Source organism: Kogia breviceps, chromosome 19 (genome assembly GCF_026419965.1).
Source record: "Kogia breviceps isolate mKogBre1 chromosome 19, mKogBre1 haplotype 1, whole genome shotgun sequence".
Taxonomy (NCBI): Eukaryota; Metazoa; Chordata; class Mammalia; order Artiodactyla; family Physeteridae; genus Kogia; species Kogia breviceps.
Window position 1 is genome coordinate 2,343,778 of NC_081328.1, and position 23,412 is coordinate 2,367,189.

Genomic DNA, 23,412 nt, shown 5'->3' on the forward strand with positions numbered 1-23,412 from the left:
GGACTTTCGGGGGCGGGACTTCCGGGGCCCGGGTCGCAGTCCGCAGAGGACGAGGGTGGCTATGTACCGGCTCCTCGGCGCGGACCTGGCCCTAGGCCTCCTGCGGGTGGCGGGGCGGCGGGGCCGGGGCCGCCCGGCGCGCCTGCTGCCGGGTCCGGCGGGAGGCCGAGCGCCCGCGGCGGACGTGCCGCCGTGCCGAGAGACGCCGCGCGGCCTGGGCCCGGGCCTGCTGCCGCTGCTGGCAGGTGAGGGGCGCGGGCCCGCGGGCTGGGCGGGCCGGGCGGGCCGGGCCGGGCGAGGTGACCTCAGCGCCCCTTCTTGCAGCGGTCGCCTGGTCCTCGAAGCCCTCCCCGGCGGAGCAGGAGCGGGAGCGGCAGGGCGCGGGCGGGGCGGCGGCCGGGGACGCCGAGGCCGAGATCATCCAGCTGCTGAAGCGAGCCAAGGTGAGGGCCTGCAGTGACGGTGACACCGGTGGACGGAGGCCCGGCGTCTCCATTGCAGGTGGAGGCGGCGCCGGGGACAGCGGAGTTAGCCAGCGTTGGGGGTGAGAGCGCCGGCCGTGAGAACTGTGCACATGTGTGGCGTCCTGATGGTGCAGCTGAATGCGGGCCGTGCGCGGTTTGGTCCTTCTCTCTCTCCCCCTCCCCGCGTTATCGCGTCTCTTCCATTAGGCTGACTGCCGCCACCTGGCCAACAACGTCCACACTGATGCCCGCAGAGTGCGGGGTGTGCCGACGTGCCAGCTCCTCTTTGAGGCTTCACCTGCCCCAGACTAACCCCTGATCTTAAGTGCTCCCCCGACACCTCCCTGAATGTCTCCTCTTTACTGCCACCTACCTAGTTTTCCAGCCTGGACGCTTCATAGTCATTCTTAAAACTTGTGGTCCCTAACTACCACCTCCTCATATACTTAGAGTCCAGCAACAGATCCTTTTTGGGTTTTGCCACCAAATCCAAAATATTTCTCAAATCTGCCCCCTTTTCTCTGTCTCTCCTGCTGTCACCCTGGCCACGCTGCTGCAGCCTAACTCCGAGTCTGGTCTGCCCTATTGGCCCCCTGCCACCCAGTCTTCATGCAGCAGCAGCCAGAGTGATTTTTTAAATGTAAATCGGATCGTATCACTTCCTTGCCCATAAACCTTGAACGACTTCCCACAGCATTTGTGATAGAACCCAGACTCCCTGCCGTGGCCTGTGAGACCCTACACGATCCGCCCTATTTGGCAGTCATCGTCAGGCTCACCATCCTCCCTTCACAGCAGTTTCCTTTCATTTTTATTTTTCTTCCTTTCATTTTTGAGGTTTTTTTTTAGAAGGAATTAATTAGTTCTTTTTATTTTATTTATTTACTTATTTTTGGCTGTGTTGGGTCTTCGTTGCTGCGCGCGGGCTTTCTCTAGTAGCGGTGAGCGGGGGCTACTCTTTGTTGCGGTGCGCGGGCTTCTCATGGCGGTGGCTTCTCTTGTTGCGGAGCATGGGCTCTAGGTGCCTGGGCTTCAGTAGCCGTGGCCTGTGGGCTCAGTAGTTGTGGCTCGCGGGCTCTAGAGCGCAGGCTCAGCAGTTGTGGCGCACGGGCTTGGTTGCTCCGCGGCACGTGGGGTCTTCTCGGACCAGGGCTCACACCTGTGTCCCCTGCATCGGCAGGTGGATTCTTAACCACCGCGCCACGAGGGAAGCCCGTGACTGGTTTTTGAAGAACCATTTTCTTCAGCCTGTAGGGCCTTCGCTTGTTCTCTACTCTCTGTTTGGGTCATTTTCCTCCCAGTTCCTTGTTTGGTTGACTCTTTCTCTTCTTACCTCAGTTTAACTGTCACTTCCGTGGAAGGCTTCTCGGACTCCCATTCAGGGGGACCCGTTATTGTTCCTTTGTGTTGCTTTTCCTCCTAGCTTTTATCGTTAGTTGTCATTAAGCTTACTTGTCCTACAGGGTCACTTCCAGCCCGCAGGGAGAGGGAAGGAGGGTGGAGGGCCAGCAGCTTCCTTATAAGATTCGATAAACGTTGCTTCCGTTCCTGCTGCCTGCATCTGTTGGCCAGAGTTTTGTCATGTGGCCAAACAGAGCTGCAGGGGAGGCTGAACTCCCTGTCACCGTTGTAGACGTAATGCCTGGTGCATAGTAGGAATTCAGTCAGTATGTGACGAATGAGTGAGTTCCCTCTGCGTGTTGGGATAGATAGCTGTACCCGCTTCCGTGTGGCGGCGCAGGCATCTGCTTTCTTTATGTTTCATTTTCTGTTCTTTGCTTTGTTTTCTCTTTTCAGCTGTGCATCATGAAAGATGAGCCCGCAGAGGCAGAGCTCATTTTGCATGACGCCCTTCGTCTCGCCTACAAGAGCGACAACGAGAAGGCCGTCACTTACACTTACGACGCGGTAACTGCTCTCGCGGGCCCGAGCCGTCGGTGACTACGGGTGGATGCAGAAGGGTGGTTGGGCTCCGGGTTCACGTTCCTGGCCTGCAGCAGGCCCTGAAGCTCCTCGGTTTTTGTTTTCACTAAGTTTTCTTTTGGTTTCAATTTTTATCACTCTTGGGGTGTCACAGGACGCCTCCGTCCCAGACGAAAAAGAAATGAGTATCATTAACGTTTGTGTCCTCAGTGAAGAGCGGATCTAGATTTGGTCTGTCATCGCCAGAGCCTGCGCGCGTACTTGCTCTCGCACCGTCGCTGTACTTTGCTGCTGGCAGATCAGTGACGTACTTTTCTCTCCGGACTACTTTTTTAGCCAGAGGGTGAAAGTAAAGGGGAGTCTTTAGCTTAAAGGTTTTGAAGTAAGTAGGAATACAGTGCTCTAAACTGAAAAACAACTTGTAATTAATTTTCAGATGGCCAACTTAGCATTTATACGGGGTCAGCTTGAAAATGTAAGTAAATCACTTTGTAATCTCATGAATTTGTGAAGGGCTAGCCTGAAGGAACCTCTGTTAGTAAGGGTACAGGCTAAGCTGCTGTAACAAAGAGACCCCAAAATAGGGTGACTCAAATAAGAAGGAAGCGTATTTCCCTTTAATGCATTAACCCGAGGTAGCTAACCCTTGAAGATGTGTAGTTACCTCTGCTCCATGAAGTGGCCCAGAAGCCCAGGTTCCTTCTAAGACAGGTTCTCACCTGCGTAAGAGAGCTAGCTCACCCCCAGCCTCCAGGAAGGAAGAAGGAGAGCGTGGAGGGCAAGCAGCTTCCCTATAAAGCATGATTCAGAGATTCTCCGCATCCGTTCTGCAGGCGCCTCTGGGCCACAGCCGCACCATACGGCCACACCTGACTGCAGAGGAGGCTTGACCTGCCAAAAGCTGAGGAGAGTCTAACTGAAAAGATGGAGAGGAGGGTGACTATTAGGGGATAGTTTCCAGTCTGCCACAGTGGGTTTTGGAAGGGAAGTTAATTTCTGAAGTTGGTTTCTACCCATCACAGAAGAGTTTTCAGGGTGCCCAGAGGATGTGCAGTCTGGTATTTTAGTCTCTTTTCCCACCACAAGGTTACCTTTCTGTTTGTATATGTGAGTGTGTGTGTGAGTGTGTGTGTGTGTGTGTGTGTGTTGTGTTTTTCAAGGAATGGTACATCAGACTAGTACTTAGAATCCAGGGTCATCTGGATAGGGGACCCAAATAAAACAAAAATCTTTTCCTTATGCTTTTAGGCGGAAAAACTTTTTAAAGCAACAATGAGTTACCTGCTTGGAGGGGGCATGCAGCAGGTAAGGACGTGAGGTAGCGTTGCTCCCTAGCTGAAGCAGTTTTCAAAAGTCCTACTTCCTGTAAACTCCACCCAGCCCCCATGTGTGCTTTGGCCAAAGAGTTGGAATTCTTTTCCCTAAGACTGGTATAAAAATTGCCAGTCTTTCATCCATGCAAAAGCATGGTACCTGAGGAAGTCACAGTTGCCTGATTCCTCCAGAAGTCTAAAGACTATGGCTTCCAGGTCAGAGTCAGTCTAGAAAGTTGATCTGAAATATCCCATGAGGAAATTTTACTCTTTATGAATTTCCTTCCTTTTTCTTTTCCCAACAGGAAGACAATGCAATAATAGAAATCTCTCTAAAGCTGGCCACTATTTATGCTGCTCAGAATAGGTAAGTGTAGTCAGAACCGAGGCGTGGGGGCAGCCAAGGGGTAGGGCTGTGGGGAGAACTGACCCTGGGATGTTGCATACTTTTCATTTGCCGGCCAGTCACCTGGGTCTCCAAAACTTAGGTGTCACGCTCAAAGTGCTCCGTCCCTCATCTTTGACATCTTGCGTCTTTTCTGGGTTGGCCCCTGCTGTTTCCATTAGCCTGGCTGAGCGGGACATGCAGCCCTCATACCTCAGGCCGCACCGTGACAAATCCAGTCAAGGTTTCTGTTCCTACTTGAACTGGGAAGGGAAGTTGTACTTAGAACCTTAGTTCGGCTTTTCCTAGGAGAGGAGGGAGCACTGTAGAAGTTGCTGGGGATAATGTATTTTGCTGGTTTAAGGATCAGCAAACCAGGAAGTTAGGTATAAAGTTAAATGATGAGAGCGTTGCTGTGGGAGTGTCTTAGTGGCTAGCTCAGTGGGCAGCTTTTCAAGCCCATAGAGATGCTCTGGTAGCTAGGTTTTAGGAAGCGATACCTAGGAGTGGAGAAGAGACCTGCAGGTGGGACCAGGAAGCAGTGCTGAATTAAAAGTGTCAGATGAGTCTTAAGTTGTCACAAAGAAGGAAGAGTCTGCGGGTACACAGGAAAGGCTTTAGGGGACAATCCGGGTGTGTGCTGCGGATGAGAGAGGCCTGGTACCTTCCTTCTCTAGGTGGGGTTCAAAGAAGAAACCCTAGGATGTAAGCAGAGAGCTCCTCTAGAGAGTTATATTTTGGGGTAAATTTAAGGAAAGACTGAAGCAAGCCTGGCTTTTCCTTTGCTTTATTGTTGCTGCAGAAGTTGGGTGCCAGAAGTTTGGAATGATATCCAGCCTAGTGCTGTAGAAAGAGTGCTCACTGAGGCCAGGGGCCCTGGCACTGGTCTTTGCTGCTCTGGTCGGCAGCTCCTTCATTCTCAGCAGGACCCAGTCCGTCTCCTGGCATTTGGTTGGGCACTGGATGGGCCAGGGCCTCTGAGGGGCTCTGACTTAGAGGAGCTTTGCGGTTGGCCCACGCAGGGGAGCGTTGCAGCCTGGTCAGTCTCCCTGGACGGGTGGCCAACAGGACCAGCTACGGACGGGGCACGAACCCCCGGCGTAAGAAGCAGCCCAGAGATAGTAACATGGGGGGTAAGACACATCTGTGGTCTCCTAAGAGGTGAAAGCTAGTAGTTCGCCTGGAAGTTACTCAAAAGTGTTTTTTCATTTTGATTTATTAAGAAACGCATGAGACCAGGAAATGTGTGGCCAGGCCCTGAGGCTGAGAAAGGCTGATGCAAGTTGGGAGGGGCCGTTGGTAGACATTTTGCTGTGACTCAGGATGCCTTGTGGGCAGCCGGCCCCGTTCCGTGCCCTGATCGGATAGGGTCCCTCCTGCCAAGGTTTGGTTCTTCTGAGAACAGTAGAACGGTGGGGTCATCTGGCAAAGCACGAGAGAAGAGGTGAGCTTGGTAGTGGCACCTGTGGTGAGAAGCTAAGAGCCAAAATGGAAGAGCAGGAACCGGGGCTGAGCTTGTGGACGGAGACGGAGTTTACGTCGTGTTTCTGTGCGTCTCTGTGGAAAGCAGCAGATGACCCTTGTTCTGTCCAGAGTCAGTCTCCCTGCTGCCTGGGTGTCCTCTCCAGTCGACTGAGGTCCTGAGAGTGGGGCCAAATGCCTTCTCGTGCCCTAGCTAGGAGTTCCCTTTCTGTGAAAGAAACTTGCATCAAAGACCTGCAGCTTGGGAGGAGTGTGGAGCTGACAGAGCTCCAGAAACTGAGTGAGGCCAGCAGTTCGAATCCTTACTGCGGGGCCCTTGCCTCCGCTGGTAGGTCATCACTTTGAGCAGGGGTAAGGCGCTCGCACGTGTGGGAGCCGACCCTCTGAACCGTGTTAGTGGGAGGTGAGGGAACAGCTGGTCCTGTCGGTTTTTGCAAGTCTGTCTTAAGTTAACGTTAATTAGGTGACCAAAAAAACCCCAAACTCTTGAGAACGGGCAGATTGACACCTCTTAGAGACTTTAAACAAAATCCCCTCTTCCTCTTACACTTGATAATGTAAACCGGAGCTGGAAAAATGAGGACAGGAGCACTCTGTGAAAGGCGTACAGCTGATCGACGCTCTTTGCTTTACAGACAGGACTTGGCGTTTGCTGGTTATGAATTCTGCATTTCAACTCTAGAGGAGAAAATTGAAAGAGAAAAGGAATTACCAGAAGACACTTTGTCAGGTAGGGAAACCTGACTATTTTTTGGACAGTTGCCTTTGTTGCCACAAGGGGCTTCACCCTTAGGCTGTGGTAAAGGAAACAGAACGGTATCTGAACTGGGGGAGGGCGAGTTACTCAGTTTGGAAGCTGTGGCTGTTTCTGAGGTCTCGGAGGGTTTGGAATTAGATATTTTCTTTAAATGACTTGACCACTGGTGCTGGTTGTTTTTTTAGCCCCGTGGTGACATCTTCGTAGCATATCTGTTGGTCTTTGTTATATGTCGTCTCTGGAAAACCGGGGAGCAGAAAGGGACGTTTCTTCTCCTGTCTCTTGGCTCAGCTGCCGGTCACAATAGTAATTAACTGCCTTTGGTCCCCGCGTGCGGCAGACAGGAGAGAGGAGGTGAAGCGCAGGTTTTCTCAGTTTGTCCTCACCGCGGAGGGAGGAGCGTGAAGAGTCATGCTGGGAACGGAATGCGGCGGGCGGACACTCTGGCTCTCAGCCACTTGGCTCCCTCCCTCCCTCCCTTTGTGTCGTTGATGTACAATGTTGTGTTAATTTCTGCTGTACAGCAAAGTGACTCCGTTTGACACATAGAGACATTCTTTTTTAATATTCTTTTCCATTATGGTTTATCCCAGGAGATTGGGTATAGTTCGCTGTGCTCTACAGCAGGACCTTGTTGTTTATCCATCTAAATGTAATCGTTTGCATCTACCAACCCCAAACTCCCAGTCCATCCCTGCCCCGAACCCCCTCTCCTTGGCAACCACCAGTCTGTTTCTGTTTCACGGATAAGTTCGTTTGTGTCAGATTTTAGATCCCACATATCAGTGATATCACATGGTATTTGTCTTTCTCTGTCTGACTCACTTCACTCCGTAGGATCATCTCTGGGTCCGTCCATGTAGCTGCAAGTGGCGTTATTGCGTTCTTTTTTATGGCTGACTAGTATTCCGTTGTGTATATGTACCGCATCTCCTTTATCCAGTCATCTGTCAGTGGACATTTAGGTTGTTTCCGTGTCTTGGCTATTGTGAGTCGTGCTATGAACAGAGGGGTGAGCGTGTCTTTGCGAATTATAGTTTTGTCTGCATCTATGCCCGGGAGTGGGCTTGCTGGGTCATACGGTAGCTCTGTTTTTAGTTTTCTGAGGAACCTCCGTACTGCTCTCCACAGTGGCTGCACCAGCTTACACTCCCACCAACAGAGCAGGAGGGCTCCCTTTTCCCACACTCTGCCCGGCGTTTATTTGTAGACTTTTGAATGATGGCCGTTCTGACCGGTGTGAGGTGGCCGGTACCTCGTTGTCGTTCTGATGTGCATTTCTCTGGTGATGCTGAGCATCTTTTCATATGCATTTGGGTTCTTAATGTGGTTGAGGCACTGGGAATTTTCAGATTTGACACCCATTCAGTAGCTCTGGTTTCACACTTGCTCTGCCTAGAGCTATGGTGTGACGCTAGAGATACAGCGGCCACAACGCTTTTGTCCCTGAAGCAGTACACGCGGCTTCACGGAGTTTTCTGTCCCCGCGGTCTTCCAGTTCTCCCTCGAGCATAACTCAGCTCTCCTCCTTCATCCTCCACTGAAGCCCCCCTTATTAAGGCCACCAGTGCTCCGTCCTTATCTTACCAGCTCCACTTACCGGTAGCTCCACCCAGGTGATCACTGTCTCCTGCCGGAAGCCCTTCATTCATTCGCTTGCTTCTGGGACACCTCACTGGTCCCTTGCCCGCCCCGGGTCGCCTGTGAAGGTAGCGGGCCGCAGGGGTCTTTGGCCCACTTCTCTTTTCTCTCTGCCCTCACATCACACCCTAGGAGACAGCGGTTACCTTTAAATGTCACTTTTACGCCTTCAGCCCCAGCCTGTATGTGAGCTGCAGACTCGTGGATAGGATTGTCTACCTGACGTCCTGCCTGAATGCCTGGTGGTCCTCTCACACTTCACATGCTCGAAGTGGGTCTCCTTTTTTTTTTCTCCTGCACTGGTTTAACTCTTTTGTCGTCGATGTCTAACAGGTGTGCGGTGCAGCGATTCACAGTGTTTCGAGGTTAGGGCCCGTTGCTAGAGCTGTTGTCAAAGGTCTGCCGGGTGTCCCCGTGTCGGGCAGCACGTCCCCGTGGCTCCTTTTGCACCGAGTGGTCCGTACCTCTTACTCCCTTTCCCGGCCAGAACGGGCCTCTGGATTTCTGCCCCCCCCCCACCGGTCTCTCACCTGTAAATGGCACCGCCGTTCACCCGGCGCTTTGGCCGAGAACCTAAGCGGCACCTGTGATTTCCTCCTCGTTCCCCTCGTGTAATTCAGCAGCAGGTGGCACTGGATCCGCCCGCAGAACGCATCCGCGTCTCAGCCTCTTGCCCTGCCGCTCTGCTCCGGGCCGTCATTGCTTCTCGCCTGGGCCCCCGCGATCATCTCCTCGCGGGTCGTCCTGCTGCTTTTACTGCCCACCCGCCCCCGCCTGTGTGACACCGTCCTGCCGCCTTCGCCGCCCGGCTCTTTTCTCGCCGTCGTACGTTCCCGGCTCAGGGCCGCCTCCCGGCCTCGTACCTGCTCTCGTCTCCACGGCCAGCGGTCTGCATCCAGGCCTCTGCTCAGGAGGCCGGCCTGCCAGTCTGTCTTCCCCCCTGCGCGCCGTCGGAACCTCTCTCCTCCTCTGCTCTGTCACCCTGGGAAGTAGGTGTGTGTGTGTTGTGTGCTTGTGTCGCTGCCAAAGTTCATTTTTGTTCAGGCGTTTTCAGTGTCTGCCTTGCCTATCAAAGAGGGAAAGAGCCTTCGTCTGTTTTGTTCACTGCTGAATCCCTAGGACCTAGAGTAGTGGCTGCGACATACCGGAGGCTCAGGACTAACTGCTGAGTGAAAGGGCAGAAGGCCCAGCAGACACCGACAGATGTCGGCGCGGTACGGAGGCGCTTTGGAGAAATTCACAAGAGGTGTGACAAGTTCCAGCTGTCACATAAGTCACTTTTGAACTATCCGCACCTTGCTATGTTTCATTTACACATTGACTGTAGACAGTTGCTGAAGAGTATAAAGCAGTCTTTTCTGACTCCAAAAGCAACACGAGCGTGTTGAAGAAAATTTCAGACAGCATTAAGAAGAAAATAGAGATCACTCATAACTGGATTAAGAACTCCTGTTTATTTTTTGGTATATGTCTTTCTAGGCTTGTTTTCCTCTAGCTGTTTACATTTTAATAAGCAAATGAGGAGTCACACTGTACATGACTTCTTTGTAACCTGATTTTTTTTTAAAGTTGGGTCTCTTTTTTAAAATAAATTTATTTTATTTATTTATTTTTGGCTGCGTTGGGTCTTGGTTGCTGCGCGCGGGCTTTCTCTAGCTGCGGCGAGCGGGGGCTACTCTTCGTTGCGGTGCGCGGGCTTCTCATTGCGGTGGCTTCTCTTGTCGCAGAGCACGGGCTCTAGGCACACGGGCTTCAGTAGCTGTGGCTCGCGGGCTCTAGAGCGCAGGCTCAGTAGTTGTGGCGCACGGGCTTAGTTGCTCCGCGGCACGTGGGATCTTCCTGGACCAGGGCTTGAACCTGTGTCCCCCGCATTGGCAGGCGGATTCTTAACCACTGCGCCACCGGGGAAGTCCCTGGTAACTGCTTTCTTAAAGATAATAATCTATCATCATTATGTGCTTATAATATATTAATTAGTATATACTTGGGTTTCTTTTAAGGTTTTCCATTCTGATTTATTCATCTGATGACTCATAACAGTATATGTTGTCTGAATTAGGTGGTATCATTAGAGTTACATGGTGAGACTGGTCTCACACATACTTCTTTTGCAAACTTTTTTCCCATTTGGTTTTCACTCAATTTCCACATGGATTTTAGATATTTTTCATGTGAATTTTAGACCTTTTTGTTCGCTCCCCAAAGTGCTTTGAGAAGGAATTGTTAGATGTGTGTTATGTTTATAAATTAGTTTGGGGAGGTTGCCATCTGAATAAGTTAGCATTTGACTACAAATAGCAAGAAGTTTCAGCTAAATTCAGTTTAGCGGTGAGGACGCGGTTATGTCACGTGACTGGCAGTTTGGTGAAAGCGGGCAGTGCTTTGCGGCCACTGAAGCCCTGGGGGCGCGGCCTCCCCGCCCTCACTGACGGGCTCAGTGTGCCGGCTTTCTCTTCACACTTTCCTTGTGCTTGAAACGTGACTGTCAGATCCCAGGAGTCTCATCCAGAAATGACAGCGCCCACTTCTTGCACGTTTCTCTTAGAATCAAGGGAGTTTTTCCCAGAAGTCCCCGTCTAGATTTATGCTTACTTCTTGGCGGCCAGACTGAGTTACGTGGCATTTCTAACCCAGTCCTTGGCAAGAGAAGTGGCCTTAGCACGATTGGCTAAAACTGATCAGGACCCATTCCTGACAGAGGTTCGGAACCCCGTCCGCTTGAATCACGTGAGGAAAGGGGCTGAGGCCAACGGCAGCTCTGCGGTCATCACGCCGTCTTCCCGCTCAGGGACGTGGTCCGCTTCTGCTTGCAGATCTTTTCGGGTAGATCTGACAGCTGTTTGGTTACGTTTGACTCTAAATGGACACCTCACTAAACTACTTGCTTTTGAGCTGATATTCACACTGTTTCCAGATATATAATTAAAGATTGGGGAGGTCATGATAATTGTCTTTTTTTCAGATAGTTATACTTCTGTGTCCCTACTCCCTCCCCTTATTAAATTTAGTTCACTGGCCATAACCTCAGAACATTAAGTAACGGTGGAGCTGGACAACTTTGTCTAGTATCTGATTTGGTGCAAGACCGTGTGAGAAGACGTGTTGTCATGCGTGGGGCAAGTCAGGCTTGCCAGTCACTGGTTAATTGTTCGGTGTGCTGCTGGGTCATCGTTAATGCTCGTATTTTATTTGGACTTTCACATTTATTTTGTTTTGTGAGATCCATAGTGTATTTCTTGAGCCTCTCATCACAGGATTGTATTAATGTGATAAAAGGAATTGGCAGGCTTTCTGTGTTCTCTGGAATCGGTGTGGGGTATTACGTGGAGTGATCTAGTCCTTGGAAGCTGTAGGATCTATGAAACCACATGGCTCCGATCTCCTTTCGAGTTGATTCTCTGGCAGCTTTTTTTCTTCTTTCTTCGGTTACTTATACATTTAAGTTTCTTCCATTTTCTTGAGTTGATTTCAGTACCTAGGACAGTGCCAAGACCACAGCTTAAATAAATACCTGTTGAATAAGTGAACGCATGGGTGAAAGAATTTTGGAGACCTGTATTTTCCTGGAAGAAACTTACTTAGGAATTATATTTGTAAAGCATAACTTAACAATATTCTGTTATGTATTCAGGATCATATTCCTTTCCCAGTTTTTAATTTTGTGGATTTCCTTTTTTTTTTTTTTTGTGGTACGCGGGCCTCTCACCACCGTGGCCTCTCCCGTTGCAGAGCACAGGCTCCGGACGCGCAGGCGCAGCGGCCACGGCTCACGGGCCCAGCCGCTCCGCGGCACGTGGGATCCTCCCGGACCGGGGCTCGAACCCGCGTCCCCTGCATCGGCAGGCGGACTCTCAACCACTGCACCACCAGGGAAGCCCTATTTCCTTTTTTAAAGAGAGTTTTCCCACTGATTCCTTCCTCCTCTCCTTGAGAGTTTCATTCATTTTCATAGTTTAATAAGTAAAACACTTCTGGAGAGTTGAAGTATTTGTGGTGGCATATTTGGTTTCATGAGTGCCTGAAGTCTGGCGCCTGGTTGGAATTCTGGCTTTTCCACTTACAACAGCAGTGGGACTAGACAAGTTACTTATCCCCTCCTCAGTTTCCTCATCCATACAATAAAGAACCAGAATGTGCCTTACAGCGTTGTTATGGGGATTGCATGCTCTAGGATTGAGACTGGGACTCATTGAGGACTTTGAAGGAGTCTGCTGGAGTGTGGTACATCTGCTAACCTAGCTTATTAAATGGTTTAGCTCCTCTGTGTTTGCCACTCTTAATTATGAAGGGCCTTCTTGACTCTTCTGTTCATAGCGTCTCCTGGTTTTTGTCGATTTTGTTGACCTTGTCAAAGAGCCGCCTTTTGGTCTTATCTTCTCGAATTTTCTGTTGTTTTCGACCTCCCTTATTTCCACTCTAATATTTTGTGTCTCTCCTGCTTGCTGTGGGCTTTATTTTGCTCTTTTTCTAGTTTCTTAGGTAGAAGATGAGGCTGTTGATTTAAGATCTTTCCTAACGTAGGCATTTACAGCTACGCATTTCCCTCTACTGTGTTAGTTGCATCCCATAAATTTTGGTATGTTGTGTTTTCATTTTCATGTATCTCAAAATATTTTTAAATTTTTCTTGTGATTTCTTCTTTGATCTTTTGGATATTTTGGAGTGTGTTAATTTCCATGTATTTGTGAATTTCCAAAATTTCCTTCTGTCTGTTGTTGATTTTTAAGTTCATTCCATTATGGTCAAAGAACATGCTTTGTATGATTTCAGTCCTTTTACATTTTACTGAGACTTCTTTCATGGCCTGGTACGTGGCTTATCCCGGGGAATGCTGCGTACGCATTTGAGAAGAGTTATGTCCCTTAGCCGCTGGGAGACGTGCTCTGTAGACATCTGTCGGGTCTAGTTGGTTTACAGTGCTGTTCAGGTCTTCTGTTTCTGTCTAGTTCTAGACAGAACTTTTGTTTTTGTGAGTTTTTTCTTTATACATGTTTCTATGCTGTTTAGAGCCCTGGATATATATATCTTCATTGTGAATTATCCTTTCATCAGAAGAGTGATTCTTTTTTTCCTACTTAAGGTGTTTGTCACAAACTTTAGTTTTACATTGTTGACTGTATCTTAAACTTTCTGAGTAATTTTGTTTTCAGTATGTGTTTTGTAGAAGGCTGTGTTTGGATTTTTTTAACCTGAGCTGAGTATTGTTGTCTTGTGGTAGAGAATCTTAAAGCCTGTTTAAAGTTAGAATTGAAAGTGATGTTTGGTCTAATTTTTTACATTGAAAGCTTTCCATTTTTGTTATTTCTTATATTTTCAAGTCCCTCTTTTTTTGAAAAATTTATTTATTTATTTATTTATCTGTGGCCTCGTTGGGTCTTCGTTGCTGCGCACGGGCTTCCTCTAGTTGCGGCGAGCGGGGGCTACTCTTCGTTGCGGTGTGCGGGCTTCTCATTGCAGTGGCTTCTCTTGTTGCAGAGCATGGGCTCTAGGCGCATGGGCTTCAGTAGTTGCAGCACACGGGCTCAGCAGTTGTGGCACACAGGCTCTAGAGCGCAGGCTCAGTAGTTGTGGCGCACGGGCTTAGTTGCTCCACGGCATGTGGGATCTTCCTGGACCAGGGCTCGAGCCTGTGTCCCCTACATTGGCAGGAGGATTCTTAACCACTGCACCACCAGGGAAGTCCCTTCAAGTCTCTCTTATAGGGACGATTTTCTCACTAAACCTCCATTTATATTTTGAAAGGAAGGCACATCTGTGGTCTCCAGTTCTATTAAAGGGTAACCTAAAAATTTCTAAAAGACATATTTGACTCAGAAAAAAATTCTGTTTTCAGTTTCTTCTGTAAGATGAGGTGACTACAATTTAACATTCTCCTACATCTCCCCACTTGTTTTTTCTCTGTGATCTGGAATTTTAGATCTAGTGGGATTTTTTGCAGAGAATTCTGAGGCCTACTTATTTGCCTTCTTTTTAATATATATATAAAAATTTATTTATTTATTTATTGGCTGTACTGGGTCTTCGTTGCCGCACACAGGCTTTCTCTAGTTGCCGTGAGCGGGGGCTACTCTTTGTCGTGGTGCGCGGGCTTCTCATTGTCTTGGTTTCTCTTGTTGCAGAGCAGAGGCTCTAGGCCTGTGGGATTCAGTAGCTGTGGTGTGCGGGCTCAGTAGCTGTGGCTCGCAGGCTCAGTAGCTGTGGCTCGTGGGCTCTAGAGCGCAGGCTCAGTAGTTGCAGTGCACGGGCTTAGCTGCTCTGCGGCATGTGGGATCTTCCCGGACCAGGGCTCGGACCCGTGTCCCCTGCGTTGGCAGGCGGATTCTCAACCACTGCGCCACCAGGGAAGCCCTGCCTTCTTTTGTAGATAACCTGTTTTCTCCTACCCGGTTACTTTGTAGCAGCTTTTTAGCATAAGGTTAGGGGGTTGGTCTCTATGAATTTTGCCTGGTCTGTGGTGACCCTTCATTTTAAGATCCAGTTCTCTTGAGCTTCTGTAGTGCACCTTTGATTACTGCTACAGTTCTGCCTTGCTGTGGTTTTTTATTCAGGAGTGTTGTTTACCTGTATGTTGGACTCTTCTCTGTTCTGTAGTATAAATTTATTCTCTCCTCTCAGGTTCTTGTCCGTATTTGGGGAATTTTTCCAGCGTGTATTCCATATTATTGACTTATTCAGGAAAGTCAGTTCTGTCCTTTTCTTCGTCTGGTGTGTTTTTTTGGTTTTGTTTTGTTTTTTTAAGATTTCAAGCAAAAATAAAGAGTGGAGACTTGAACAAACACCTGTACATCTTCCGCGTAGCTTTGTCAAGTCTGAGTATTTTACCGTCTGTGCTTCAGGGGATGACCGGGGCATGGGGGGCGTCAAAGCCCTGTGTGCTCTGCGGGGTGTACTAGCAGGTAAACCGTCTATGTACTTGGTTTTGGTCTTTATCATTCTTATGCCTGTTTATTACACGTGTATACATCAATAGACAACATGTTTATTGTTTTTAAACTTTATGAATGGCATCACACTGTACAGTTGTTTCTGCGGTTGATTTTCTCACTCACCATATTGCAGAGATTTATCCACAGTGATACTTAAAGCATCGGGGGGTTTGGCATAAAGGCCCTGTTCGCTTGCCGCGCTGTCTGCCTGTCCGGAAGGAATGACTTTCTTTACCTAGTCCCTGGGGTGGGGTGAGGGGCGAGGCTGTGCTTTTTTTCCACCCTGGAAAGGAGGGGCTCAGCTAGAGGTGGCCCGGACACCCCATCGTGGGCATGTACTCACTTCTCCTGTTGATGGACATGCACGTTCTACCTGTTTTGCTGTAGGAAAAGCGCTTGGACCTGTGTCTCTGTGCACACATGCGGGGTGTCCCCTAGGGGTATACCTAGGAGTGGAATTGCTGGGGTGCAAATACTAGACATGACCAGATGGCTTATCAGTGTGCTTTTACTGGTTTACATTTTCAGTGGCAACGTGTTAGCATTCTTGTTGCTCTATATCTTTGTTACTATTGGACTTAAATTTTTGGATGATCTGGTGGATCTGATGGAGTGTCATTGTGGCTTCAGCGCCTGGTTCTCTGACTACTAGTGAGACACAGAACATGTTTTCATGTATCTATTGGCCATTCAGATTTCCTGTTCTGAAAACTGTCTCTTTATCCCCTTTTGCTTCATTTTTTGAAGGGTTGTCTTTTTCTGAATGATTTGTAAAGAGTTCTCAGCCGAATGCCTTCGAGCATCTTTCTTTGAGCATCTATTTTGTTGGTTACATTATCTCTTTTGTGACCTTGTCTTTGCACTTTAGGACATTTGACAGAGATTGAATGATTGATTCTATTGAATGTAATAAGTCTTTTGATATTTTCCTTTATAGTTTGTGTTTTCTGAGTCTTGTTTAATAAAATCCTTCACTCTTCTAAGGTCAGAAAGAGAGTCTCTTCTAAATATTTGGCTTTTTTACATTTAGTCTTCAGTTACGTGGAATTTATTTGTAATGTGGTGTGAGGTAATGATATGATTCTCTCCTCCCTCAAGCACGGATTTTAGCTCAGGACTGTTTTATTAGTGCGTCCGTTTCTCACTGGTTTGTAATGACATCTCTGTACTGAGCTTTCATAGATATATGCGGTGTTGTGTTGTTACTTCTGTAATTAAAACTTTTAGTTTTATTGTATCTTCCATATTTAGTTCAGTACCTTCATGTTTCTAGTCATTTCTTTTTATATATGTTCATTCATTCAACCAGTCAGTCAAGAAATAACCGATTGAATGCCTGTGACATGCCAGGCGTATTACTAGGCGCTGAGATTCAGCTGTAAATAAAGCCTGAAGGACGCCTCCTCAATTGCTAGTGGAGGAAAAACACCCAGTAAACACTATCTGCTACCTTAATAACACATCCAAAGATGAGAAAGGGCTACATATAGAGACGTTGATGAGGAAATGTGTGTTTAGGGGAGAGGTGGGGCAGCGCTACCGGTGTTTTGTTTTACCGAGGGGTCAGGAAAGGCCCGGCTGCTAAGAAAGCTGGAGAATCGGGGGCAGTCAGCCAAGTGGCCACCGCTGAGGGAGGACGGTTACAGGCAGAGGAGGGGCCGGTGCAAGGCTCGGAGGCGGAGCACACGTGCCGCCCGAGTCAGCGCCTGGCCCTACGTAGTTTATGGTCTGGGATCACTCAGTTATCTTGAGGGGAAGACCTCCTTTTTGTTGTCTCTGCCGAGTTCCATTTCTGACGCATCTTCGCGCTTACATACTCGGGGTTATCGGTTCATCTTCGGCGGGCCCGGGAGAGGAGCCTCCGGGCGGGTTTTGTCTGTTTCTTCCAGGCGCTCGGGTCCGAGCCTAAATGGAGGGTATAGATTTAGACGCCACACTGCGTGTGCACAGGCCTCTGATACAGCTTCCCATGCAGTCATCGTTCCCTTCTAGATCCCGCCTTGGCCATTCAGGCTTCTCGTGCAGCCTCTGGGGAACATCCTGGTTTTACGCAGGGGCTTCACATCGAGTTCTCTGTTCTGCACAAGGTGAAGAATCCAATTCTGGATTCAGAGACACTCAGGCCTCCCACAGAACCAACCAGAACCGGGCTTCTCCTACATCAAGACACATGCTTTCCACTTCAGGTTTTAGCTAATTTCTCGTTTCTGGCCCTTGGGATTTCCTTCTCTCGGGAGCGCAGCTGCGCATGTAAAAGGATATTTGTTATAAGTGATCTAATATTTGAAGCAGAAGGGTTTTCAGATTACCTGTCATGTTACTGGAGCCAAAAACTCCTTCCACTGATCCCATCAGCGGTCTCGGGAAGTGCCGATGGGGTGACCGGTTAGGTAATGAGAGATTCAGCTTAGCAGAAATTCTAGGATGTTCCTCGAACATGGCTGGCAAATACCTTTAGGTTCAAAGACCCTGTAGACTTTCCTAGATGATTATTGGTGGTGGGTGGGGGAACTAGATGCCTGTGCTCATGTTTTCTTAAATTCGAGATGCTCTTTTTCTTACTGATGAGGAGTCAGTCCCTATTCCTGTTTTATTGTTCCAGTAACTTACCAAACTCCTTTTAATCTGCATTTATGCAAGCCTAATTTGATATACTGATAGGTTAAGTAGATTGAGCCATCCTTGGTATTCCTGGAACAAAAACTGCTTGGTGTGCATCTTATCCTTTGTGCATTTGACAATCCAGTTTGCTTATATTTTTGAGTACAGATTTCTGTGATGAATCTTGTTTGTTTCATAGACTGATTTTAGGTAGCTCATCTTTTTCTCCTAGGAATAATTTGTGAAAAAGAACTATTTACAACTAAAGGTCGAAGAGATAAATATGCTTCCCTCCCCCTCAGATTCCAGTAATCCTTTGGGGGAAGCTCTGTATAAACGATCCCAATTTATTTCTCAGCTGTTATTAGGTTATCTGATTTGTTCTTGTCTAATTTCTAACAGTGTTTATATTAATATTCCAAAGGACCATGTTTTAATTGTTATTAGTTAGAAGAAGAATCTTTTTGGTACTTTACTAAAGGTATGAACTTTTCACTTGGCGGTGTGCTAACGGTTTTATTATGGAGTCGTTATTTCTCTCTTGGTCCTATATTTTTAGAGAAGTATATTGTTTAAAAAATTTTTTCATTTTTTTTGTTAGTACGATTTGAATGTGCGACGAATTTAAAATGTGTTTTCTTCTTAATGATGACAAAATATTACAGCTAAAATTTTACCTCATCGGTTATTCTTTCTAAGAAGCTTTACTATCTTTCCTGCCATTCTAGTTTAATTTCTGTTACGGATATCAGGGGTAATTTTCTACTAGGATTGTCACTTTATTCTTGTACTTCTGAGTTACAGCATTGAACATATTTTCTAATTGTAAAGTGCAGAAAGAGCATATGCTTTTGTTAATGTAGAAATATCTAGAGAGAGTTATTCACACACATTCCAGAAATACGATTCAGTAGTCACGTTTGAAACATACACTTTCCAGAATTGGAATAATTGATGTATACATTGTTTTGTGATAGTTTGGGTATATGGTAAATATTTTTAAGTGTTCTCCAAGAACATGGATTTTAGTGTATCTGTGTATCCTCAGTCTGTTACAAATCGCTTATCCCCTCGGACCTTTGTTAGTAAGTGAAGAGAGCACGGAGGTGGAGGTTTGTCCGTCTTTACCTGGACCTTTGCCCATTACACTATCTCTCAATAGTGTGGATCTTAAACTGCTGCTGATTTTATAGGCTTTTGCTCGGCATTTTAAAAAGAGTGCTCATAGTGAGATATATTTTTTCATTTCAGCATTTGCTTTTAATAGAGAAATATGGTACCTTTACATGTGGTATTTATTTGGTGCCATCTTACGTTTTGCTTTTTTATATTGGTTATATTTATCCATAAACTTATATATACTTTCTATATTTATAAAAATAATTTTCATCTATATTTTTTGAAAACAAATTTGTAAGCTGATCTATTTAAAACTACTCCTAATTTGATTTTTAAGAAAATTATCATCACTACCTTTTGTATACAACTAGGCCAAAGTAATAACTTTGGATTTATACTTGAAGAAAAACTTTTTTTTTTCACTTTTACCTTCAGATCTTATTTCAGTAGGTATTTTTATTTGCACTGTTTTATGTAAACTGTCTCTTCAGTAATTGGTCATACTGTTACTTGGTAACATAGTCTTTAAATTCTCTATCCCATTTGTAAGCTTTCGGAAACTTTGATGATATGGAAGGAAAGTATTTGGTGTGCATACCTTTGCTGGTAAAGAAACCCATCTGAACCCTTTCATTTGGGTGTCTAATAATTGTGTTACAGAAGATTATCTGAGGGAACCTCTTTCTCAAGTCTTTTGTGTAAACATTTACTTTCAGCTGAGCTGTTTGCAAAACTTCCTTTGATCTAGTTCATCACCATTTCCACGTTGTTTTGTATCCTCTCTCCTGAGTCTCATGCAGGTTGCTTTTAGTTACCGGTCCCTAGCTCTGTCCTCTGGCTCTTCCCGCATGGCATCAGGCGTTGGGAGTTTGCTCTTTTTCATACGAGGTGTAGCCAGTTCTTGCTCGTGTGCTGGGAGGCGCCGTGTGTGTCACCGTGGTCTTCTAGCGCTCTTCGAAAAATGGATTAGCTGCTCTTTAAATGTGGCCTGTGACTTCCCCACTTCGGGATTCTTAGTGTTCTCTGGTTCCTTTCTGTAGTGCTGTTTTTGTACCTGAAAAGTTTTTCATTGGCCCTAGACTTTTTCTTGTTAACTTATTCTTCTTTTGAGTTTTTCTTCATTGTTTCTGCTAAATATTAGATTAAAACTTGAAACTAAGCATGGACCTCATTTAATTGCATATTGCAGCATTGTGTTTTATAAGAAATACGTATTTGGTCATTCAGATGACGGAAAAATATTCGGTCTTTATTCAAGTGTCGGGAGTGATTTTAAGTGTCTTTTGTTAACGAGGTGACTCGGCCGGCACCTAAGCACAGGATTAGAGGGTTGGAACCTGCAGTCTTAGCCCCGACCTCCAGGGAGGGGAGAGGGATTGGAAGGTGAGTCGGTGGCCAGTGATTGAATCAGTTGTGCCTCTGTAACGAAGCTGCCGTCAACATCCCAAAGGATGGGCTTTGGGGCCCTGCTGGGGCAGTGGCACCTGGAGAGGGCAGGGAAGCGCCAGGCCCCTTCCCACACACCTTGCCCTCTGCCTCTTCCATCAGGCTGTTATCAACCGGTGATCTAGTAATCTGTGAGCCACTCCAGCTAGTTAATTGAGCCCGAGGGAGGGCGTCCTGGGGAACCTCTGATTTACAGCCAGTTGTTCACAAGCGCAGGTCTTGCGTCTGAAGTCGGGGGAGGGGGTTAGCCTGTGGACTCTGGGTGGATGGTGTCAAAATTAGTTGGATTCTTAGATACCCTGCTGGTGGCCAACTGCTTGTTGGTGTGGAGACGCTCCACCCTTTCCCCAACACACACAGGTGGGGCCGGGGGCCGGTTTAGATGTTAATCCACCTGAATTGTCACCTCTGCGTAACAAGGCATAAGGTCAGGAGTACCTCTTTCGTGACGTGAAACAATCTGTGGGTCTTGGTAATAAGAAAAACGGTCAGGGCAGGTTGGCCGACGCCTCTGCCTCACTTTCTGTACTGTACTGGTTATGTCCCAGCACTGCTCTTATTTCCTTCCTAGTGGAAGAGAAAGCCAACACCCACCTCCTCTTGGGCATGTGCCTAGACGCCTATGCCCGCTACCTTCTGTTGTCCAAGCAGCCATCACAGGCACAAAGGATGTATGAAAGAGCTTTGCAGATTTCTGAAGAAATACTAGGAGAAAGACACCCACAGGTAAGGGAGGAAAACGGAAGGACTGTAAGACAAAGGTTTCAGAATCCGGAAATACGAAATGGGGACAGACATTGAGCAGGTGGCCCAGGTCCATCCCCCTCCTCGTGCCCGACCACCCCTCCCCTGCGCCCAACTGCGTGTTTCTGGAAGGATTTGAGGCCGCTGCTGAGTTACTGGTTTGCGCGGCAGGGCTTACGTGAGGAGTGGTTGCACAGCGGGGCATTTTAGGTACCGAATCTTATGAGGAACAGGTTAACACATGCAGATCCTCACCTCCTGAGCCCCACCGAGACAACGCCAGGGGAACGTAGGGGGGAAAGGACGGTGGGACGGGACTGCATTCAAATTTAAAACCACTGACATAGAATTTCAGCACAGCACGCAGAGCCTTCTGTTAGAACGGTAAACACGTTGCATTGGAATCATCTGTTTTCTCTTAAGAGGTAAGAAGTGGATCACTTTGTGAATGCTTGGTAACCCCCAACCCTAGGACATGAAAGTTCTGACTGGACTAAACCTGTCCCAAGGCCGCGAGCAGATGAGCAGGGCAAGTTTCTGGGCTCTGAATTCTCTTCAGGAACGGGGGTTTAGAGCAGCCCCTTCACGGGGTGTGGTTGAGAAGTAAGACCAGGACAGGCCGGGAATGCGGGTCACCAGGTACTAGAGCCCCGGCGCCAGCGTGCTGTAGACCCGGTGGGGACCTCCCCAGGCGCAGTGGCGGGTCTCTTCTTCTTCCTGAAGGCGGGAGCGAGGCGCGGTGCGGTACGGCTCCGAGGCCGGCTTCTCGGGCGCTGGACCGTGAACGGAAGGGGATCAGATTCCGTCACTTCTTTCTGCTGTCATTTTTCATTTGCTGCCTCTCCCCTGATAGTTAGCCAGCTTCGTGAGTCATAGCCACCCTGTCGCCTAGTGCCTAGATGTGTATCGCTTCCCCGAGGGTCAGACCGACGCTGTGCAGGGGGAGTGGCCAGCGCACCTGACTTGCCGACGCCCTGCCTGACCTTTGCTGCCTGACCTTTGCTGGGCCGCCAGGCGGGGCGACCCCGTCGGTGTGTCCACGGCTCGTCCGACTCCACGCTGGCTCTCGGGCTGTGGAGGTGTTTGCAAGCAGCCGCTGCCTGTGTCTCCTCCCGTGTGCAGACCATCGTGCTGCTGAGCGACCTGGCCACGAGCCTGGCGGCGCAGGGCCGCTCCGACGAGGCGTGTGCTCGTGCGCAGAGGGCGTCGGACCTGGCGAGGCAGGTGGAGCACCCCGAGCTCCACGTGCTGCTCAGTAACCTGGCTGCGGTCCTGGCGCGCAGAGGTGCGGGGCGTGGGGCGCGGGGCGGGCCGGCCTCGGGAGCGCTGGGTGTCAGTGGATCAGAAGCCTGTGCGGGGCGCCGGGGCGGCAGTGAGGACGGGACGCTCCCGAACCGACGGGCCAGTGGGGAGAGGCGCGGGGGGGGCGCCGTCGGGCACAGCGAGGTGGAGACGTTTGCGGCGGCACCTTACGTCGGTAGCGCTGCACGGGTTTCTAAACGCCGTCTCACGCGCATTGTGACTTGTTCCTCGGAGCCCGTGCGACCGGGCACGGCAGCTTGACGGGCGTCCTCTGCCCGGACACCTGCGGCGGGCCTCTCACCCGGGGGGCCGTGGGCGAGGCCTTGGCCAGTGGAGCGCGCCAGGAAGGGCTCCGCGAGGCCCCGTGCCGTGAACTAGACTCGCCCCGTCACCCGTGCTTTCTCTGCGAGATCTCTTTCAGAGTCATGGTGAAACACACGTTTTCTTTCTTCTCCCTTCTCTCCGGGCTCCTGTAGAACAATACGCACAAGCGGAAGAGCTCTACCGGGAAGCGCTGAAGCGAGCGAAGCTGAAAAGAGATGAGGTCTCTGTGCAGCACATCAGGGAAGAGCTGGCTGGGCTGTCGAGAAAAAGGAGACCTTTGTCGTAGCCCTGCCGAGCTCTGGACCCCTTTCTGTTGTAGCGAATTTACGGCAACACCTCTCATTCCAGTCCTAGTGGCGCCCGGATCAATGGCTTAAATCCTTGGTCCTTGATTCTCAAGTCCCCTCCACTTAGCCTCGCTGGAGGACAAGCTGTACACGCTGTGTGCACGGCCGCGTTTGCTCTGTGAAGAAACCGCCCCCCCCACCCCCACCACCTGATTTTGCTTCTGCGGCAGGTGTCGGTCAGTGCTTTCCGTTGCAGCAGATGGCTGGTTAGGTGCTGTCCGTGCTGGTCCGAGAATAACGACTCTAGATTGAGAGGGGCCGGTTTCCCTCTGGGGTGGGGTCCGGTATTTCAGCCAGGTGTCTCTCCCGTAAGATTTTTGTCCACTGATTTGCTGCCTTCTCTCACCAGTAGCCGGCAGACCAGAGCTGCCAGTCTCATGGCGTGGCAAAGGGGGACGGCGGTGAGTTATTCTCTCGTAATTTAGCTCCTGCAGCCCAGCGTGGGGTTTAATGCGTAAAAAAGTCGTGTCTCGGCTTTTGAAGTGGGAATTAGGCGCTTCAAAGTATAGCGCCCATCTGATTATAAATAAAAGCGAACTGTATGCTTCTGTATGTATCATCTGGTTATATACGACTGTGAAAAAGGAGGGCAGGGACCCCCTGCGTCCCCGCTCTCCGAGCTGAGCGTTCACTCCTCT

At 48.9% G+C, this 23,412-nt stretch overlaps 1 protein-coding gene across 3 annotated transcripts; it reads left to right on the plus strand.

Annotated features, from left to right (window-relative positions):
• Nucleotides 1-38: 38 nt before the first annotated feature.
• TTC19 (tetratricopeptide repeat domain 19) lies at nucleotides 39-23,326 on the plus strand. Of its 3 annotated transcripts, none has more exons than XM_059048464.2 (10): nucleotides 39-245; nucleotides 325-443; nucleotides 2,262-2,372; nucleotides 2,824-2,862; nucleotides 3,636-3,692; nucleotides 4,006-4,067; nucleotides 6,203-6,297; nucleotides 20,629-20,783; nucleotides 21,924-22,086; nucleotides 22,580-23,326. In XM_059048464.2, the coding sequence occupies exons 1-10, from the start codon at nucleotides 62-64 to the stop codon at nucleotides 22,711-22,713; spliced, it is 1,119 nt and encodes a 372-aa protein (XP_058904447.1). In that variant the 5' UTR covers nucleotides 39-61; the 3' UTR covers nucleotides 22,714-23,326. The 3 variants fall into 3 exon arrangements, with proteins under 3 accessions (XP_058904447.1, XP_066877866.1, XP_058904448.1); XM_067021765.1 differs by having other exon boundaries at nucleotides 21,924-22,076; XM_059048465.2 differs by lacking the exons at nucleotides 39-245; nucleotides 325-443 and adding an exon at nucleotides 458-544.
• The last annotated feature ends 86 nt before the right edge of the window (nucleotides 23,327-23,412 follow it).